The 17189-nt window shown below is 37.0% G+C and overlaps 2 protein-coding genes across 2 annotated transcripts; both read right to left on the bottom strand.

Annotated features, from left to right (window-relative positions):
* Positions 1-1549: 1549 nt before the first annotated feature.
* Positions 1550-8116, bottom strand: LOC140770315 (putative clathrin assembly protein At2g01600). The gene is made up of 15 exons (XM_073111453.1): positions 7706-8116; positions 7491-7560; positions 7288-7385; positions 6543-6681; positions 6313-6440; positions 6071-6163; positions 5896-5946; positions 5596-5661; positions 5429-5494; positions 5193-5273; positions 5020-5100; positions 3741-3917; positions 3588-3663; positions 3367-3491; positions 1550-2171 (listed from the first exon to the last, which is right to left on the bottom strand). Exons 1-15 carry the CDS (start codon positions 7793-7795, stop codon positions 1818-1820), a joined length of 1695 nt encoding a protein of 564 aa, XP_072967554.1. The 5' UTR covers positions 7796-8116; the 3' UTR covers positions 1550-1817.
* A 940-nt stretch (positions 8117-9056) lies between these two features.
* Positions 9057-16301, bottom strand: LOC140770065 (uncharacterized). Its single transcript, XM_073111053.1, has 9 exons — positions 16011-16301; positions 14322-14669; positions 14029-14244; positions 12221-12867; positions 11565-11661; positions 11416-11469; positions 11212-11330; positions 10760-10950; positions 9057-10043 (listed from the first exon to the last, which is right to left on the bottom strand). Exons 1-9 carry the CDS (start codon positions 16221-16223, stop codon positions 9418-9420), a joined length of 2511 nt encoding a protein of 836 aa, XP_072967154.1. The 5' UTR covers positions 16224-16301; the 3' UTR covers positions 9057-9417.
* Positions 16302-17189: the final 888 nt, after the last annotated feature.

Genomic DNA, 17189 nt, shown 5'->3' with positions numbered 1-17189 from the left:
ATTTCTTGGGTGCCCACTAAGAATCCACCCAATTTGTTATGTCCGTCCCAATCCCAAAAAATTAGTATCCAAATCCTACATGCTTAGTAATGCTAATAATAAATTACCTACTGGTTTGGCTTAGGACCATCGGGATCCGATTTTGAAGTGACAAGTTGACCATCTATTGAGAGGGAACGGAGTTAATAATTAATTTTTTTTTATATATTAATCGATTGTCATATTTCTACCAAACAAATAGAAAATGTCAACTCTGTCATTGTCGATGAATTGCACATGATAGAATTAAGATAAAATAAACAACTTTATTCTTATATTAAATATTAAAAAAAAAACCCTCCAAAAACCTTAGTTTTAATTTACATAAATATCTAACTATTATTTGGATTCATTTGCTCTAATAAAAGTCTCTCATAATGGATAATGGATAATCACAAGCATTGCCGCAAAGATTTCAGTTGCTATCGTTCGTTCACCTTCGTCAAATAAGCAGCAGGGATTCAAACCGATACCATGGTAGCTGGAACTAACGGTAACTTGGGCCAGATGAGTTTGAATATAAACAAGGAGAAGAAAAGAATAACTATGTATGGGGATGTAGCCGTTGGGTGGGTGAGATATCCCTTTCCTTAATTTGACCCACCCCACGTCATGATATAATAAATCAATCTAACAAGAGAGAAAGAGAGGGACAGAGAGAGGAGTTGGGCCAACTCCCACGTCGTCGGCAAAGAATTTGATGGACAAGCTTTGGTTTTTTTTTTTAAAAAAAGAAAAAAAGAAAAAAAAAAAAAGTAGAATAAGATGACATATGGATGATAGGAGTGTGTGTATTTGGCTGTAGGTTATTTGATGGATTAAAAGTCGAGGAAGCTCTCGTACATATTTGATGACTTATGATTCATCAGCAAGCCGACCATTTGGATCTCGAAATCTTTTCTTTCGAATATTTAGTTTATGACTAAAAAGATAAATCTTTGAGGACATGTCGGCATCGTGTAAAAATCTCGTTGGCTGTCATCGCCGACATGCGTACGTGGGCCAACGAGCATCGCTAGCTCAATACAGTTGGAGATTTGTCGGGAGATGAGTTAGTAGTAGTAGTAGTAGTAGTAGTAGTTGCTGCTGCTGCTAAGTTGCTTGATGGCTAGGTGACGTGGACTTTTGGATAGGGAAGTCGTGGTGGAAAATAATTCCTGGTACCAAAGAAAGTGATGCAGCCAACTGTTGAACACCACGTCAGTAGGTTTAGAATCATATTCTTTTAATGACTAAAGTATCTTATTCTACTGTTGGTCCATCTGGAACCTGCTATGCATTGGAGCCCGGCCCAGCCGGATAAGGATCCTAAGTAAGAAGGGCACTCACTTTTGTAATGCCAAATAGAAATTCCAATTTGTTGGTTAAATTAGATTTTTCATCCTGAAGTAATAACCCAGCATTAAATTAATCTCTGAAACTAATCAAATGCACCAATCCATGAAACCTACTACTACTTGATAAATTAAACTAATAATAGACACCATCATCACAAAGGCAACAAGGAAGGTTTGGTCTCATCTTACCGATACATCTTTATTGATGATGGGTAGGAAGATAGTAGAAAGAAGCATATTTTGACTTTCATGTCTTGTAACTAACTACACATACATTTTGGTCTTACATAAATTATACTCTTCCTCTGGGATCCAAGCAATATGACAAAGGTCAATACAACGCAATCACACATTCATGGATGATACAACAATTACACAAGACTTTGCAGCGGCAGATGTCGCACACAAAAAAGAAAAGTACAGATATATTCCTTTATTAAGCTACAGAAGTCCCGTGCCCCCAAAAGGATTGCTTTGGGGGTGACCATTAACCGGGAATGCTCCAAAGCCCGTGTCGCCGAATGGATTCGGTGCAGGTCCCATGGCCATAGGCTGTGGATGCATAGGCTGTGCAAAGGGATTCGGTTGCATCATCATAGACATCTGCTGCTGCTGCTGTGCCATGGCAGCCATTTGAACTGATGGAGGGGCCGCTACTTGGCTCGACACTGCAAATGGATCAGCAGCCATGAATGGATTCGGAGGTGTTGCTCCATAGAACTGCTGCTGCTGTCTCTGACGGTAAGCTGCCTCATCGTATAGACTATCTAATATGAGCTTGTCGAGCCCACCAGCCTGCACGTCATTAAAACAGAAGTCAAAGAAAATTTAGACCACCACAGAAAACATTACATAAAGAGGCCAACAGGTTCCTGATTCAACATGATTCTCAAGCTAAAAATAATGTTTGTTTTTTTTTCAGAAAACAAGTTAAGAATATTGTAAGCTAGTGCTCACACTGCATATTCTAGGTCTTAAAATTTAAGTTTCCTCTTAAATTTGCACACTGCAATATGTTACTCTTAATTAGGGACATTAGACGCAAAACATTTCAATACGACTACTGCAGAAGCACCAAGAATTCAGTCTTTTGTTGAGAGATTTTTACCTTACAACTATGTTATAAGGCAAGCATGCCTCAAATATCTTTCTCCAATGTATTCCATTCTAAAAATGCATGATGGTGCCTCAAATGGAAGTTTAAATCATCTAATGCACAAAATAAACGTGCAATATGAAATAGCAGGACAAATGCAGAAGCAATAACAAGAGCTCACAATTCAAATATCCTAAAGATTCAACAATGATAAATACAAGATTCCATGATCCTAACTAATGATGGTAAAAATACTGTAAACCATCAATTATGCCAAAAACATATACAATCTAATTCTCATTATTATTGACAGGATCATAATGACAAGTACCAGATAAGCAACAATGACTAACTTACAGCCCCGAATATAGCAATGAAGAGATTACATTAATCTAGCATCACCATAGTGAGCTACCATTTCCTATACAAGGTAGTGAGGTACTAATCATTTGTCCTAATTTGTGAACCTTCCAATTTCGAAGTACTCTAATTCAGGAATAGTTCATCTCAAAGAAATTATAAGAAATGTAGTTATTTCAGTATTGCCTCAGATATTTTGAGTTAATTCCAAATTTTACTGCTACCTAAGTTCATTTTCATTTCTTTTCTTCATATGAGACAAATCCAATTAATTTCTCTGGCTAGATGAAGAATTCAAGACAAATTCTTCCAGATGAGAGTGGACTCTTGGATGTTGAAGTTAACCATCATTATCCCTACATGTGAAGCATGTGACTCTCTTCTAAATACTCCAATAAAAGTTAAATTTCTCCAAAAAATGTTTTCCTTTACAAAACAGTTAAAAGTACAGTATTCATTAGCTTCTGTCACTCGATCAGCGGCAAAGCAAGGAAAATAAACCAGTAGCTAAAAAGCAAAGGCAAAGAAACAAACCATCTGGCTTTCCACCGCAGTTGAATTCATACTGCTAGGAGTAGTAACAAGGGCAAGCTCCCATCCTGTTGGATCAAATCCCTTTTCTTGAAAAGTACCAGAACCAGTGGAGGTAGTAGCAATTTCTGTATGAATATGGGTACTTGATCAGGATAAATACAAAAGATAACAGAAAAATAAAAATCATCTGAATATGTCAGAAACAAAAGATCATCAAATACCAGATGGAACTATGGCTAGAGCCAACGCGTTGCTTTCCTCTATTGCTGATGCATCAAAATTTGTATCATTTAAACCCTGCATAATCAGAGTGATATTGGTATCTGATGCCTAAATGAATGAGCTTAAGGAACACAAGTTTTTTTTCTACTCACTAGTAGGTCAGCAGTGTCTGCGGTATCTGGCTTGGGTACATGAGTTACAACTTCAACATTGGAAGGTGCCACTTCAGGCTCATCAAGGGATGGTATTTCATCCTTTTCCTCCTTTTCATCCTCAATAGGAGTGGCTTCTTCAGGTTTGTATGTCAAAAGAAGCCGCTCAGGGAATTCCTGGTAGAATAGTAGGCTGAGTTAAAAGAACTGAAAGATCATTCTTCAGCAATTCATGACAAAGTGGTTGCTAGAATAAATTCAAAATGAATATGTCTACAACAAAAGAAGAATCTAATGAACATACTTCAGCAATTTGGCAAACAGTATGACTATGGCCATCCCAGTCAAAAAGGACTAGCACCCTCTGCCCCTCCTTGAAAATGCAACTCTTGATAGTTCTACAGCAATATCACTTGCATCTCTCTTATATGCTTGAACCCTAAATGTGAACACTAATAATGCAATGAGTACTTCTGTCAAGATGTAATTTCTTCCTATCTCCCTATGCTATTCAACTTCCTCAAATTGCAATACACTATCTTAGTCATTTACTACATCAACATGTCATGCCTATGTCCAGTTTTCTCCTATAAGGATTCTTCATCCATTCTCAGCATCGAAGCAAAGCTTCACAGTTAATCTACACACCTGCTGAACTGTACTGTGATGCTGCATAAATATTTCATAATTCGTCATTGTTTACTAATGGTAAAATAAGTAAAGAAAATGAATTGGAATCCAACTAACATAAAGCACAGAAAATCCTTATAGAGAAAGAACATGATAAAGGAGAATGAATATCACTAATTCTTACCTACATCTATGAGTCTTCTGATATATAACCACATTCTAAGCTTTCAGAGTAGTTGCTATCTTTAAAAGCCAGAAGATTATATCATATTCAGGAAAGCAGGGAGGGAAGAGCAACCCAACTTTAGAAAAAGGATTAAAAAGATTGTGATAGGCTGCTAATGGGCTGGTAATGGTTAATAGGGCTGGTGACACAAAATACTCAGAAGCCGATAAGTACAAGAACCAAGACAAGATGCTGCACTTTCTCAGGAGCACATTATTTCAAGGTGCCAAAGAGAACACCAATATGAGCTTGCAGAAAAAATTAGACATTCAGAAAAGGCATACTCTAAAGAATAACAAACATAAATAAAGAAAACCAAGAAATACTTTCTTCGTAGAGATTGTATGAGTAATTATGACAGCACAAGTAAGTGCACAATAATTCAAGGTTAGTTTAGAGGGGGTAAGAATAACTATGACTAACCAATGGCTCTCTGGAAATGGAAACCGCTCGTGGAGCTTCCCTTATGTACTCTTCCATGGTAGAAAGAAATGATTGTGGAGGCTGGAAATAAGCAAAACGAATTGGCTTATTCATGAAGTTGTACCTTCACAAAATTGCAATCATCATCAACATCATAATACAAATATTATTACCTCTCTCAAATTTGGAAATTGGAAATTCCTAGCTAGTTCTAATCCCCGACAAACTTCATAAAAATTAGAAAGACTTCCAGCCTGCAGATTAACAAATAAGTTTCTTTAGCCAAGACAACCAAAAAGAAAACCTCATAGAATTGTTACACTGCTCAAAGTAGATCTTCCAGAATTGCCTGCCAAGATGCCTTCTAAATATAACTGCGAAGTCTTGCTCAGCCAGATCTTAGTATTACCTGTTGGCCTGCCCTTTTGTATATTTCAAGTGCTTTAATTGCTTCATGTCTTGGCATCTCAAAGAACTGCAATGGAAATAAAATAACAATCAAAGACATATAAAATAAAAAATATTTACACTTTACACCAGAAAACAATAAAGAAAAAACTAACTATCGCTGTATACCTTATCAACAAGGTTGATAATTCCATCATTAATGGCACAGTAAATCTTAAAGCTTTCTTTGAGTACCTGTCTCATTATACACCCAAATGAAAAATGATCAAACATTTGCATGTTGAATTGCTGAAAAATATGCTCTTAGCCATAAAATAAAATACTGGTAGTACACAATAAAAAAGATCTTGTATCACCCCTTCACATGTATCTAAATGTGGACAAAAAATTGTTTTACTTTCAAGAGTAAAACAGTACCAAAAGAACTCTCCATCCATGATATAAATAATAGCAAAGAAGTAGGCTTACCAAAGCTAATGCGTACTGTACCACGTAATTTGTAACAGCTGCTCCTTCTGGCTGCATATAATTAAGAACCCAATATAGATGAATATAACAGAATTTAGAAGAAAAATATTACTTTCATCTTAGTAATTGCTAAATTTGGTTAATAATAAAAAGTCAATGGGCAAGTAGAAGTTACCTGGCATCCGATAAGACGATACAGCAACTGTTGCAGAGCAGGCAGCTGCTCCAATAACTCCCCACTCTCCAACTCTCTAGTTCTGCTGTGACCCTGACAAAGCATATACTACAATTAATTCGAGTAGCAGCATCTCGTTTAGCCGTGAACTCATGATTTGTGAAGGTAAGTTATATCATCATATGATTCATACCAAATAATGAAACAAACAAAATCTGGATCTAAATAGTCATATCACAGACCTTATCAGACCCTTCAGAAGGTTTTGACAAACGCTCAGCTTCAACATCATACTTCAAGATCCTAAAACATTCCAGTCTTTCCTCCAAAAATAAAGCATAAGTGCGAACCCATGCAGAACAGTCCCAAGCTGCAAAGTAATGGCAGTAAAAGCTAATGAATTCTGCCTAGGGATATATATCATTCTTATTGATGACAGAATGCTCATTATATTCAGGTCAAGATGAACCACCTATAGGACTTGAGTCATCCTTGAAGTTAGATAGATGAGGAATACGCCCCCTCTGCGAAAAATTAAGCAACTCCTCACGGAATGTAGGATCCCCCTCCCTAAGAAGCCTATGGATGACTATCAATGCCTTTACTGCCACCTACACCATGAACAACCACAACCATTACTGAAAAATGAGCAGTATTGGATGAAGACAGAACAAAGAGAGAAACACAAATTTCAAGTAATGAAAAGAATTAGCTTTTAAAAGAAACCTCCAGATATTTGTGGTGGTCATTGCAGGCTTGCAAATTATATTACCAGATTGTCATTATTGCTACAACTTACCATTTAGTAACAATGTGAATATTAGTCCCCATATGGCACTGATACGAGAAACCGGTTATCAGTTATGGGGGGATAAAAAAGGCTAGGTGAACAAGGGGTTGGTGCTGTTATGTAACTGGATCCAAATTCCAACAATGTATAATGCTAAAGCAAGTTAATATCTTTCGGTTCTCCTCATGTGGATGTGTGGATGAAAACATTCCCTTCCTTTTTATCTTACAAAATTAATTTGGCTGGGGGAAACATAAAGCACTATGCGACCCAAGTGGAAATGGACCAAATGTAACTATGAACATGACTGGAAAACACTGCAGTCTAACAAAACCTCATACATCAATCACAAAAAAGGAAAAGAAAAAAATCTATCAACAAACTAATCAACCAAGGGTGGGCAAAAAGGCAAGAACGAGACAGATACCGTCCAATTGTGGGTCTTCCCAAGCCTCCGGGCAAGCGCATGGATGCAGTAGGCAACGTCAGCCCGGGGCCGAGAAATGGAAGTCGCCGCCAAGATCTCTGGAATCAATCATCAAAAAAACGAATGAATCGATCTAATCAAGAACAGCACCATCTACTTCTTATAGAAATCAAGAGGAAATTTATTTAAAAAGAAAAACTCACTCCGGAGATGGCGCTCCTTGGGCGGGCACTCCACGTGGTTCGTGGCCTTCACGATCGCCACATCCAATTCCTAAATCACACCACAATCAAAGATCCTCTCAGTTAGTTGGCGATTATTTAGTGGCGGAAGCCAAGATTAAACTACAAAGTACAAACACAAAACAAACAAACGAACGAACGAAAATTCTAAAATTCAAGCCCTAGTCGCCACGTACCTTGAAATCGCTATTCAGATTCGCGAGGCCGACGGTGGTGGAATCCTTGATGGCTCCGTACGCTTTCCGCCAACTCTGCATCGTCGCCATCTCTCTCTATATCTCTTCTCCTCCTCCTCCTCCTCCTCCTCCTTTCTCGCGATCTACTCTTCCGCCCTAATTTTATTTTATTTTTTCGTGTTCAATTTTTATTCCTAAAAAACCCGATCTAAAATCGAAGGGGGAAAACAGAAACAAATCGAAAGATTTTGACTCCTCCGTCCTTGTTTCTTGCTAATAGCGTGCTTAAAAATTTAGAAAAAAAATATATTAAAAAGAAAAAGAGAAAATAAAAAAAAAAAGGAGGTGGACTCGCCGCCTTCCTCAGTCGCTGTCGCTTCTCTATATATTTTTTCTGGTTCGGTGTCGTTCTTCACACTTGGCGGTGGGGAACAACAGCCAAGAGAGTCGACTATGGTCTATGGTAATAACCCTTTTTCGCTTGCCTTTTTCTTTTTCGAAGTGTTGCTACGAGGACCACCCCCCCCCCCAAAAAAGAATAATAATAATAATAATAAAAGTACCTACCATTAGTAAACACAATATTAAACTTTTTTATGCCCTTTTTTTAATATTTGGTGGTGGGATTCGATGCGGACCAATCAGTGCCACTTTGGTTCATTCCATTGGCTAATCTCCTACCGTAAAATTAGCAAGGTTAATTACATCACATCATTTGTTTTGTTGATTGTGTCGTATATATATATTTTTAAAGTTAAATAAGTGATTTTGTGGGTTTAAAGAAAGAACATTAATCTCAGCAGACCTTAACTGTGGGGTACGTTCTAGGTACAGGAAGAATTGTAAACAATAGACTTCATTTCAACGGTATGTTGCTATTATTTAGGAAGTGTGTCTCTTTCTGGGTCGTTCGTCGTCTGCCAGCCTACTACAAGTTGTATTGAGCGAATCGAATTATTAAAACCATGTATAAAATTAGGAGCCAGATCGGATTATTCCAGGTTCAAACCAGGCCTAGTGTGCTGCTTAATTTCTAGATTTGTTTAGAATTAATCTCTCCCTGTGTCACACTAATCACTGATAGAAGTGAATACAATCTTCAAAGAGTGAAAGGAAAAGGACGACGACGAAAGGAGAATGACAAGGTAGCAAGAACAGTGAGTGGTAGAGTTTCCATAGATTGGACGTTTTTAAGCATCCAGACGACAATTCATAGAACGTTTGTTAATTAATTTATATCAAATGATCTTTTTTTTTTTTTGCTTCTCTTTCATCTCATGCTCTTGATTGTGTTATTCATTTTTTGTTTGGCATACTTAATACTCCCAATGCAAGATGTATAGGCTCTTAGTACCGAATAACTTGCTCGAGCTGCAGTGCAATCGATCATCATAATACTGGAATGGAGCATCAGGAAGAATGCGACGCCAGTAGTTCTCAAATGCAGAATTAGAGAAACCAACTACAGTATACACATATGCATACAGCGAATGTTATGCTCACAGAGTACTAACTAAGGCAGAACAATCAACATTCTGAATCACTTGTGATGTAGTTAATCAACATTTAGGCCACATGTTAGTAGTCTTGCATGGGAATTTCAATGTCCAGGCATAGCGATAAATCTTTCAGTCAAGAACTAGTATACCCATTAAATTTTGATGTGAGCTTGTGGAATGGCGATGAAGGATGATGCACGAAGATGATATATATCACGTAGGCAATGTTCTGAAGAGATGAAGAGCACGAGTCCATTGTGGCCCCTCTGTAAGAACTAACCTCTTCAGTACTGGGACTGCTCCCGCTGCGACTATTGCTGGGTGATTCTCAGCATCCATGCTTAGGTTATACAAGATGGCCAGGCTAGCTTCAAGTGCATCTCCACTTCCTTCATTGAGGAATTCCACTAGCGGAAATATACCTCCTGCAGCAGCAACTGCCCTTGTGCACTCCATCGATCCTCCAGAAATTATCCTGTTCAACTCTATGACAGCAGCTCTTTTATCTTCAAAGGAAAATGATGTGCTCATCTGCTCAACAACTCTTGGAATTGTCTCATAGATGGTTACTTCCATGTCAACAGCATAGCCATGGTTTGCTCCAGAACCAACCTTTGATTCGAGCTTTACTAGACATGCTGCCACCCAGTCCTTCGTGCGAAGAGGGATATTAGACTTCAGGATTCTGCACAGTACAACATTGAAGTTCATAGGATCTATGCTGCGACAGAACTGCTCATAGTTCAGTAGTTTTGCAAGAAGCCTGGCAGCTGCAGATGTTGCTAGGCCAATCTCTTCAGTTTCAACCAGAGTCAGCTCAGGTTGGTTGTCAATATCACCTTGCATGCCAGTTCAATGGTACAAAAATAAACTATCAGAAAAATAGTATATACACCACAACAAACAGTGAAACAGTACGTGAAAGGAATGATATAAGCCTAACAAGATTTAGAAGAGAACAAATAAGCAAAAGTAAATATATAAGTAGATTAACATTTTTCAAAAAAAAAATATCAGTATCATATTGAAGATTATTACAACACAACAAAATATCATGCAATAATAGTTTGTAGAAGGTGTCGATTGAGAACCACTTAATGTGTTACCCATGGTGTGCTATAACCTGCAGCAATTGGACTAAAACACCAAGGAAAATAATGTTATATTTTTCAAAAGAAAGGCATAGCATAGGAACATATGCTAGAATGTACAATATAATGACAATAAAGACAAAGGAAGTGGAGGAGGCAGACATGGTCAAATCTGCACTTTGATATTAAAGTTATGATACCTTATATTCATCATCAATTGACACCAAATGAGCAAATGACACTCATATTCTGGCATTTGTTACAAAGTACCTTTTCTCCTTGTTGCCCTTTATGAGAGTAATTTTAGTCATTTCATATGCTTTACCTACAATGCTCTTATTTGTATGCTACTGTCCAAAAGTTGTTATCACACCAGACCCTAATGGATCAGTTAAAAAGAATGAGAAACAGATTTACTCGTCAATTATGAATATTCTTTATTTGCACGAAAAGAAATCAAGTACCATTTAGAGCTCCCCTTTCGAAAACTGCATCAAGTCCCGACACAATGCCAACAGCAGTCATTGTGGTAGCATATGATTCAAAACTTGCTAAATACTCAAGTATAGAAGCAACTTTTATTTGCAAACTTGGAGATGATTTCTTCAAAATATCAATAAGAGTTGATATGACACTAGAGTCTATGATCACTTCCCTGCAGCATTCAAGAGCATCTGGTCAGTATCACAGAAATTACTTTATACACAAGAACTGCAGCTATCCAAGGTGGAATTGTTGTGGAGCAAGAACATTGTTACGTAGTACTGGAAAGTGAATGAAGGATTAGAATTAAGATGTAACCTAGTAGTTTGACTGTTAATTGTGATATTAATGGTATAGCAGATGCATCTGCTCCATTCAGATTTAAGAACGGAATTCATCTCCTAAGTGATTTAAGGAAAAAACTGCAACAAACCTTGACAATCTTTCATGATTCAATGAGGTGGGAAGACTTCTTTTGGATCCACCAGTATCATGAGAACCGCTTGGAGCTTTCTCTATTTCCTCAGGCTGATCAACAACTTTGTCATCAATCTGGTAAAATCACCAAAATACCATCAAATAAAAGGATCATAAATTGCGCACTAGAGCTTTTCAAGGAGGGAGAGCATCTGCTTACCTTTGGTTTCATGTCATTGCCAATGTCAAAAATTCGAGAAAGTATATTAATAGTCTGCATCAGAGATTTTCTCTATTAGTATTTGAACAGGATATGCTACAGCTTTTAAATATTTCTACGGGCAGAGTGAATTCTGTTTCTACTACAACCTTTTCGAGTAGGACTACTGATGTATTTGGGTCCTTCAGAACATTAACCAGGGGCTCCAGAGCACCTTCTGCTTCAATTGTCTGGCAAACTCTATAGCTGAAGAGAGGTAAAAAGAGAATGGGATCAAACTATAGTATTATTTCAATGTTAACTATACCAAAATTTCTTCTCTATGTAATGGGCAATGAAGAATATAACTGAGGGATCCATGATTGATAAGGTTTAGCATTCAATGGTGTATAGTTTTGCATTTGACTTTTCAAGTAACTGAACTACATAGTAAAACGTTAGAGCATTATGTTAGCAATGCTTAAGGATCAAGTTCTTATCAAGACCAATGTCTAACACGCTAGAAATGATAGAAGAAAAAACAAAAGCAGGTTTTCCTTGATGTTCTGAACTATAAGGTACATAAAGGATTATTTCAAGCAAAGGACATTACTTAGGTTCCAACATGTACCAAAATTATCTACACTGAAATCCAATTTGCATCTATGATGTATCAAGCATGAATGGTCAAAACCATGAGTTAAGAAGAGTTCTAAGTTAAATATGAAGCGCATTAAATGGTCATTTGAGTAAAAGAACATTAAGTCCAGTGCATGCAGGAAACTGTGTGATTGCGAAAAAAAAGGAAGAAGTAGGAAATAATGACCTCAAACTCAGCCTGTCCAATGCATGCACTACAGCTTGCCTGACAGTTTCACTGTTATGATGCAATAATTGAACCAAATGTCTAATAGCTCCAGCTTCCTTGAATGAGATGCGCATGTTTTCACTTATTGATGCATCAGCAATTGAGTAAGCAGCTCTGATAATAGCAGAAAGATCTTCAAGTCCAAGAATCAAAACTAGTCGAGCAACACCGTCTATCCAATGCAAAAGAGTATAATGTTGATTTGACAAAGATTGAGATTCGGCTTTTCTTCCATCCTCCATCTCAATAGCTCCTATTCGTGCAAGAAATTGCTGCTGAGAACGCCCCACTATTGCATTCATCTTAGCATACTCAAGCGTTAAGTTCCTATCCTGGATATTCAACCCAAGAAGTAACTCAGAAGCACCATATCTTGAAGGGCGCTGACTCCGCTGAATTTCAGTGCCATCTGGTAGAGAAGGCCACGAACGAGTGACAGACCTAACGGCCTGATATGCAGAAGAACCAACTATAGGGACACGGATGAGGCCTTCCTCGGTGATTAGAGTCCTAAAGTACTCATCTTTACAAAGTTCCAATAATGCACTTTTAGCTTCCTTTCGGATAATCTTACTGTCTTCGTCTTTTCTTTTCAGAAGATCAGCCTGCAATTATATTCCTAGTAAGAGTGCAACAAGGCTTCTGCTACCAGCAGTCATTACTTTTAAAATTGCAACGAACAAAAGATTTGTGGTGCAGATCAGACAAATAACAGCAACTCAGTAAACAAGAGGAACAGATAACATGTCCTTCAAAGAATTGAAAGGGTGCCAACATAATAACAATGAAAGTCGTTCTAGCATTAGCGCCAAATTTGATGTAGCAAGAGGATCATAGAATTTGAATTGTAAAGGATACATCATACATATGACATCCTTTTTTATTGGAACGCCTCATGTAAAAAAAGATGAGCAATCAACTCTTAATTCTCAGTCAACTGATATCAGTCCTTTTTAACAAGAGTAACAAGCTAATCCAATATTAAGGTCAATATGATTGACTAATCCTTCCAACAGAAGAAGAGGCTTTTCTGAATTGCTTTCTGCAAATGTAAAACCATGTTCATACCTCCCACTTCTTCCTATTCTCTTTCCTTGTATGTCCACATATCCAAAGTCATCCACAATAATGACAATTATTGACAATTCCAATCAGCATAACGGAAGTCTACTTACATTTATCCCCGAAGATGCCGACAGTACAAATTGGGCAGCTTGCTGATGCTGCATAGTAGAGTTCATGTCAACATCAGCATTAAGAGGTAGATGGAGAGATTATGTCAGCATAGTATTTGCTGAGCAGCACCATCAATATCACTTGGCGTAGGGAGTCATGTTTGCCATCAACAAGAAGAGGCTTAAGGAGTTCACAGAGGGATGGAGGGGGAGAGAAAGAGAAGCAAGAGCCAAGGGGGAGTGAGAGGAAGAGAATGAGGAAGCGTCAATTTCATGATCCACAAGAAAATCCTTAAATACAGATGATGGGCCAGGTGACCTTATAAACTCGAAGGAAGAACTTTGGTTTTGCTTCTCCAAATAATTAACCACAATCTTTAAAATAATTGTGGTTTGTAGCTGATTCTAAAATTTTCCTCATGCTGATGTGGAGTTTCTCAATTGTTGTTCACTTGTTAGTCCATCCATGTTTATAATATAAGTCTTATGATTTATAGATTAAAATGGAATAAATAAATAAATAACAATACTACTGGTCATCACATCTACCAACTGATCTCAAATGTTTAAACATTCTGAAGAGAGTCTTACCAACTTTGGGATTACACCTGCTTCAACCATAATGTCATGATTACAAGAAGATAAAGCCAAATTTGCAAGAATGCCACCCGCAGCCTCTTTCACCTTTACCTCTTCATCATCAAGAAATCTAATAAACTTTGGTAGAAGACCACTTTTTGCAATCTTCAGCCTAAGAGTATCATTGATAGATAAGCTCCATAAAGTACATAAACCTTGTTCCTTTACCTGCATGCAGCTACTGAGTTACTGCTCCTAAATCAGGTCTGTGAAAAATGTACTTCAAGAATCTTGACCTTAGTTACCTCTGGGGTCAATTCAGATTGGCAAAGAAGGCTCGAAATTTCCTCTATTGCTCCACATTTGGCAACAGCATCCCTGTATAAGTTCACCGAAGATACAGTATGTAGAAGGCCTGCAGCTGCTTCACAAGTAGAAGATGATTCTGATCTCAGAAGGTTGATGACAAGATTAATACATCCAGGAAACTGCATAATCTCATCAATGCATTTCCTCCCTCCTTGGGAGTATTTCCAAAGTGTTATTACAGCCTGTTCCCTGTCAAGTGGGTCATTGTCTAGACCAAGCATTCGAACAAAGAGACCGACATAAGCATCTCCAGAATTTGTGGTTCTTCTAATACTCCCAATATCCTGAAAAAATGTAATAATTTCAGGTCACAAGAGGGATGATGAACGCAAAATAAAATGCAGTGTGGCAGCAGCATTCAATGACATAAGTAATATAATAATATGTCAATTGAATCACTATGTGACTATAGAAAGGAAAAAAAAAAACTGTAAACTGAGGCAAAACTTGAATTATTCAAAACAATTCTATACTAAAAAGTAAGCAAGCACTTATTGTCCACTATTTGGATTGTTATATTGTTCCTTTCCATTCATCTTTTGTGGCAAACAAGTGCCTATTCAAGGTCTATACTTGGCAGCTGTCACTAGTTTGTCGTGGACCATGAAAGAATGTCTGCAGGCAAAAGCCACTTGTCTGTTAAGGCCTATTTTGATGTTTATACAAGAAATAGACTGCTTACAAATGGCTAACTAGAAAACATGTAGATCTTCAAAAACTACACGGCAACAACCCAACAACCCTAGCCTCTAATCATCTTTTTCTCTTTATATTTGATGGGCTACCAAAAAACTAGTAATGTTCATTATTTAGTAGTTTAGAGGTGAAGCACAGACAATTTAAGATCATTCTCTGTGAACCAAGAAGGGCATAATTTGCAAAAAATATTGATCATGCATTAATGGATAAGATCAGCATATGAGGGCCTTATCCAATTCGTGACAATTAATTTATAAAGGATATCACAATGTAAGAATCACTGGCCGTGTGGATCTGGTCATTGAGAGAGGTTCCCCTAAGTAGTTGTTTAGTCATATTTTATATGTACTGACAAACTTTTTTTTCCTTCTAAATTTACTGTAGAGGCATGCATAGTGCCTTATATGAGTTTCGCCAACTTATCTTTATATCAAAAATGAAAATCAATTTATCTTTTACCGCGACGCTTCTGTGTGCTTGAGTCATATTTCTACTGTTCGACATCCATTTCTGCATCAGACATATAAATGCAGGGCGAATTCACTCATCCTGAGACTTAAAGATGCATGATATCAGCTATTTTTGTTCTTGAATAATAAAAAATATGTAATACTAGCCAACTCATGGCAAGTAATACAGATTATAAAGGCTCGATGGCATGCTCGTCCAGATTAAGCATTATGATAACATTTCAGTTCAACAATTAGTTCAGAGTTCCTATTCTTCATTCACACTTGCTTGAAAATATCACAATCTATTTTTCATATATGGGATACGTGGTGTACTTTAATTCTTATCTATGACCATACTGCTCCACATAACTATGAACAGCGAACTATTGCATCCTAAGCAAGCTTTATTCGCACTTCTGAATCGGAAGCCGAAACATAGAAACGAAAAGCTCGAAGGAACGGAGATGAGCTTACCGCAGGGAAGGCTCCATCGCCGGTGGCTCCGGCGACGAGATGATCGGCGGTCCGGCGGCTATGGCGGAGGGCAGCGGGAAGGTCCTCCGGCGAGCGGAGACGGTGAGGTTCGCGGCTGCGGCGGCGGAGATGGAAGAGCTTTGTGGCGGTAATTGAGGAAGAGAAGGAAGAGGAGGGGGGAAGAGAGAGGAGTAAGCAAGAGTTGCAAAGCATTCTCCTCCTAGGAAGGAAGAAGAAGACTGCGACGCCGCGGAGGATTACGAGAATTCTGGAATCTATAACTCATTTGCCAAATTCCAACTCCCTTTATATTTACATAAAAATATCAGGGCATTTGCACGAAAACACTCTTTAATTTTGGTAACACTAAGATTAGATGGGGCTTTTGCAATTTAATTAATATTTAATCTTTTTAATTAGCACATAAAATTGAGCCCATATATATATATATATATTAATAATCCATATATATTTTGGTATAACGAATTACGCATAATTTGCAGTACACACTAAAATTTATTATTTTAAATTAAAAACTTTACAATTTATTTCTTCATTTTGCAATTATATTTTCTATAAAAATTTGTCTACAACCAATTCAATTTAAAGAGGTTTTTATTTAACTTTTGCAATTTAGTTGTATTTAATTTTTTGGATTTATAAAGATGAAGCGAACTATATTATTAATAAAATATGCATTGACAATAAAAAATAATAAAATTTTAATTATTATATATTAAATTAAATTACGAAAGCTCTCGCCTATGGTTTGTTTTTTTTAAAATAATATCTCAATAACATGTCTTAGTTAAGCATCTCTTTAGATACTACTATCACATTTCAATAAAGCCGTTTGCATAAGGATCATCAAGCTTCAAGATCTTCTGACAAATTCTATTAGAGATTTGTAGCCAAGCATACGTGACTAGTAGTGATGTTTTTATTTATAATATATGTTTTAGATGAGAGTTATTCTTATATTAAAAATGTTTAGTGTTTGGTTATTAAAATATCCACAATGCTGTTGGTATTTATTATTATTAGTTTTTCTTGGTATTTAGTTTCATTTTACATGACTAACAAATGTAATTATATGTCACTGGTTTATTATTAATATCTAAGGATTTTGCAGATAATAAAAGAGGATTTGGTTACTTATGCAATATTGCAATGTGAAAC

The sequence above is a fragment of the Typha angustifolia genome, chromosome 11 (assembly GCF_048772165.1).
Source record: "Typha angustifolia cultivar Huaian chromosome 11, ASM4877216v1, whole genome shotgun sequence".
In the NCBI taxonomy this organism is placed as follows: Eukaryota; Viridiplantae; Streptophyta; class Magnoliopsida; order Poales; family Typhaceae; genus Typha; species Typha angustifolia.
This window is presented reverse-complemented; position numbering and strand designations above follow the sequence as displayed.

Bases quoted from the DNA above. Each gene is read 5' to 3' on its own strand.
- LOC140770315 (XM_073111453.1), bottom strand. From the start codon at position 7,795: ATGGCGACGATGCAGAGTTGGCGGAAAGCGTACGGAGCCATCAAGGAT. The intron at 5,947-6,070 runs GTAACTTCTACT...AATTATATGCAG, and splicing joins ATCGTCTTATCGGATGCCAG to CCAGAAGGAGCAGCTGTTAC. The intron at 5,495-5,595 runs GTATACAGCGAT...TTTCCATTGCAG, and splicing joins TTATCAACCTTGTTGATAAG to TTCTTTGAGATGCCAAGACA.
- LOC140770065 (XM_073111053.1), bottom strand. From the start codon at position 16,223: ATGCTTTGCAACTCTTGCTTACTCCTCTCTCTTCCCCCCTCCTCTTCC. The intron at 12,868-14,028 runs GTAAGACTCTCT...ATATAATTGCAG, and splicing joins CAGGTGTAATCCCAAAGTTG to GCTGATCTTCTGAAAAGAAA. The intron at 11,470-11,564 runs GTTGTAGTAGAA...TCTCTGATGCAG, and splicing joins CAGTAGTCCTACTCGAAAAG to ACTATTAATATACTTTCTCG.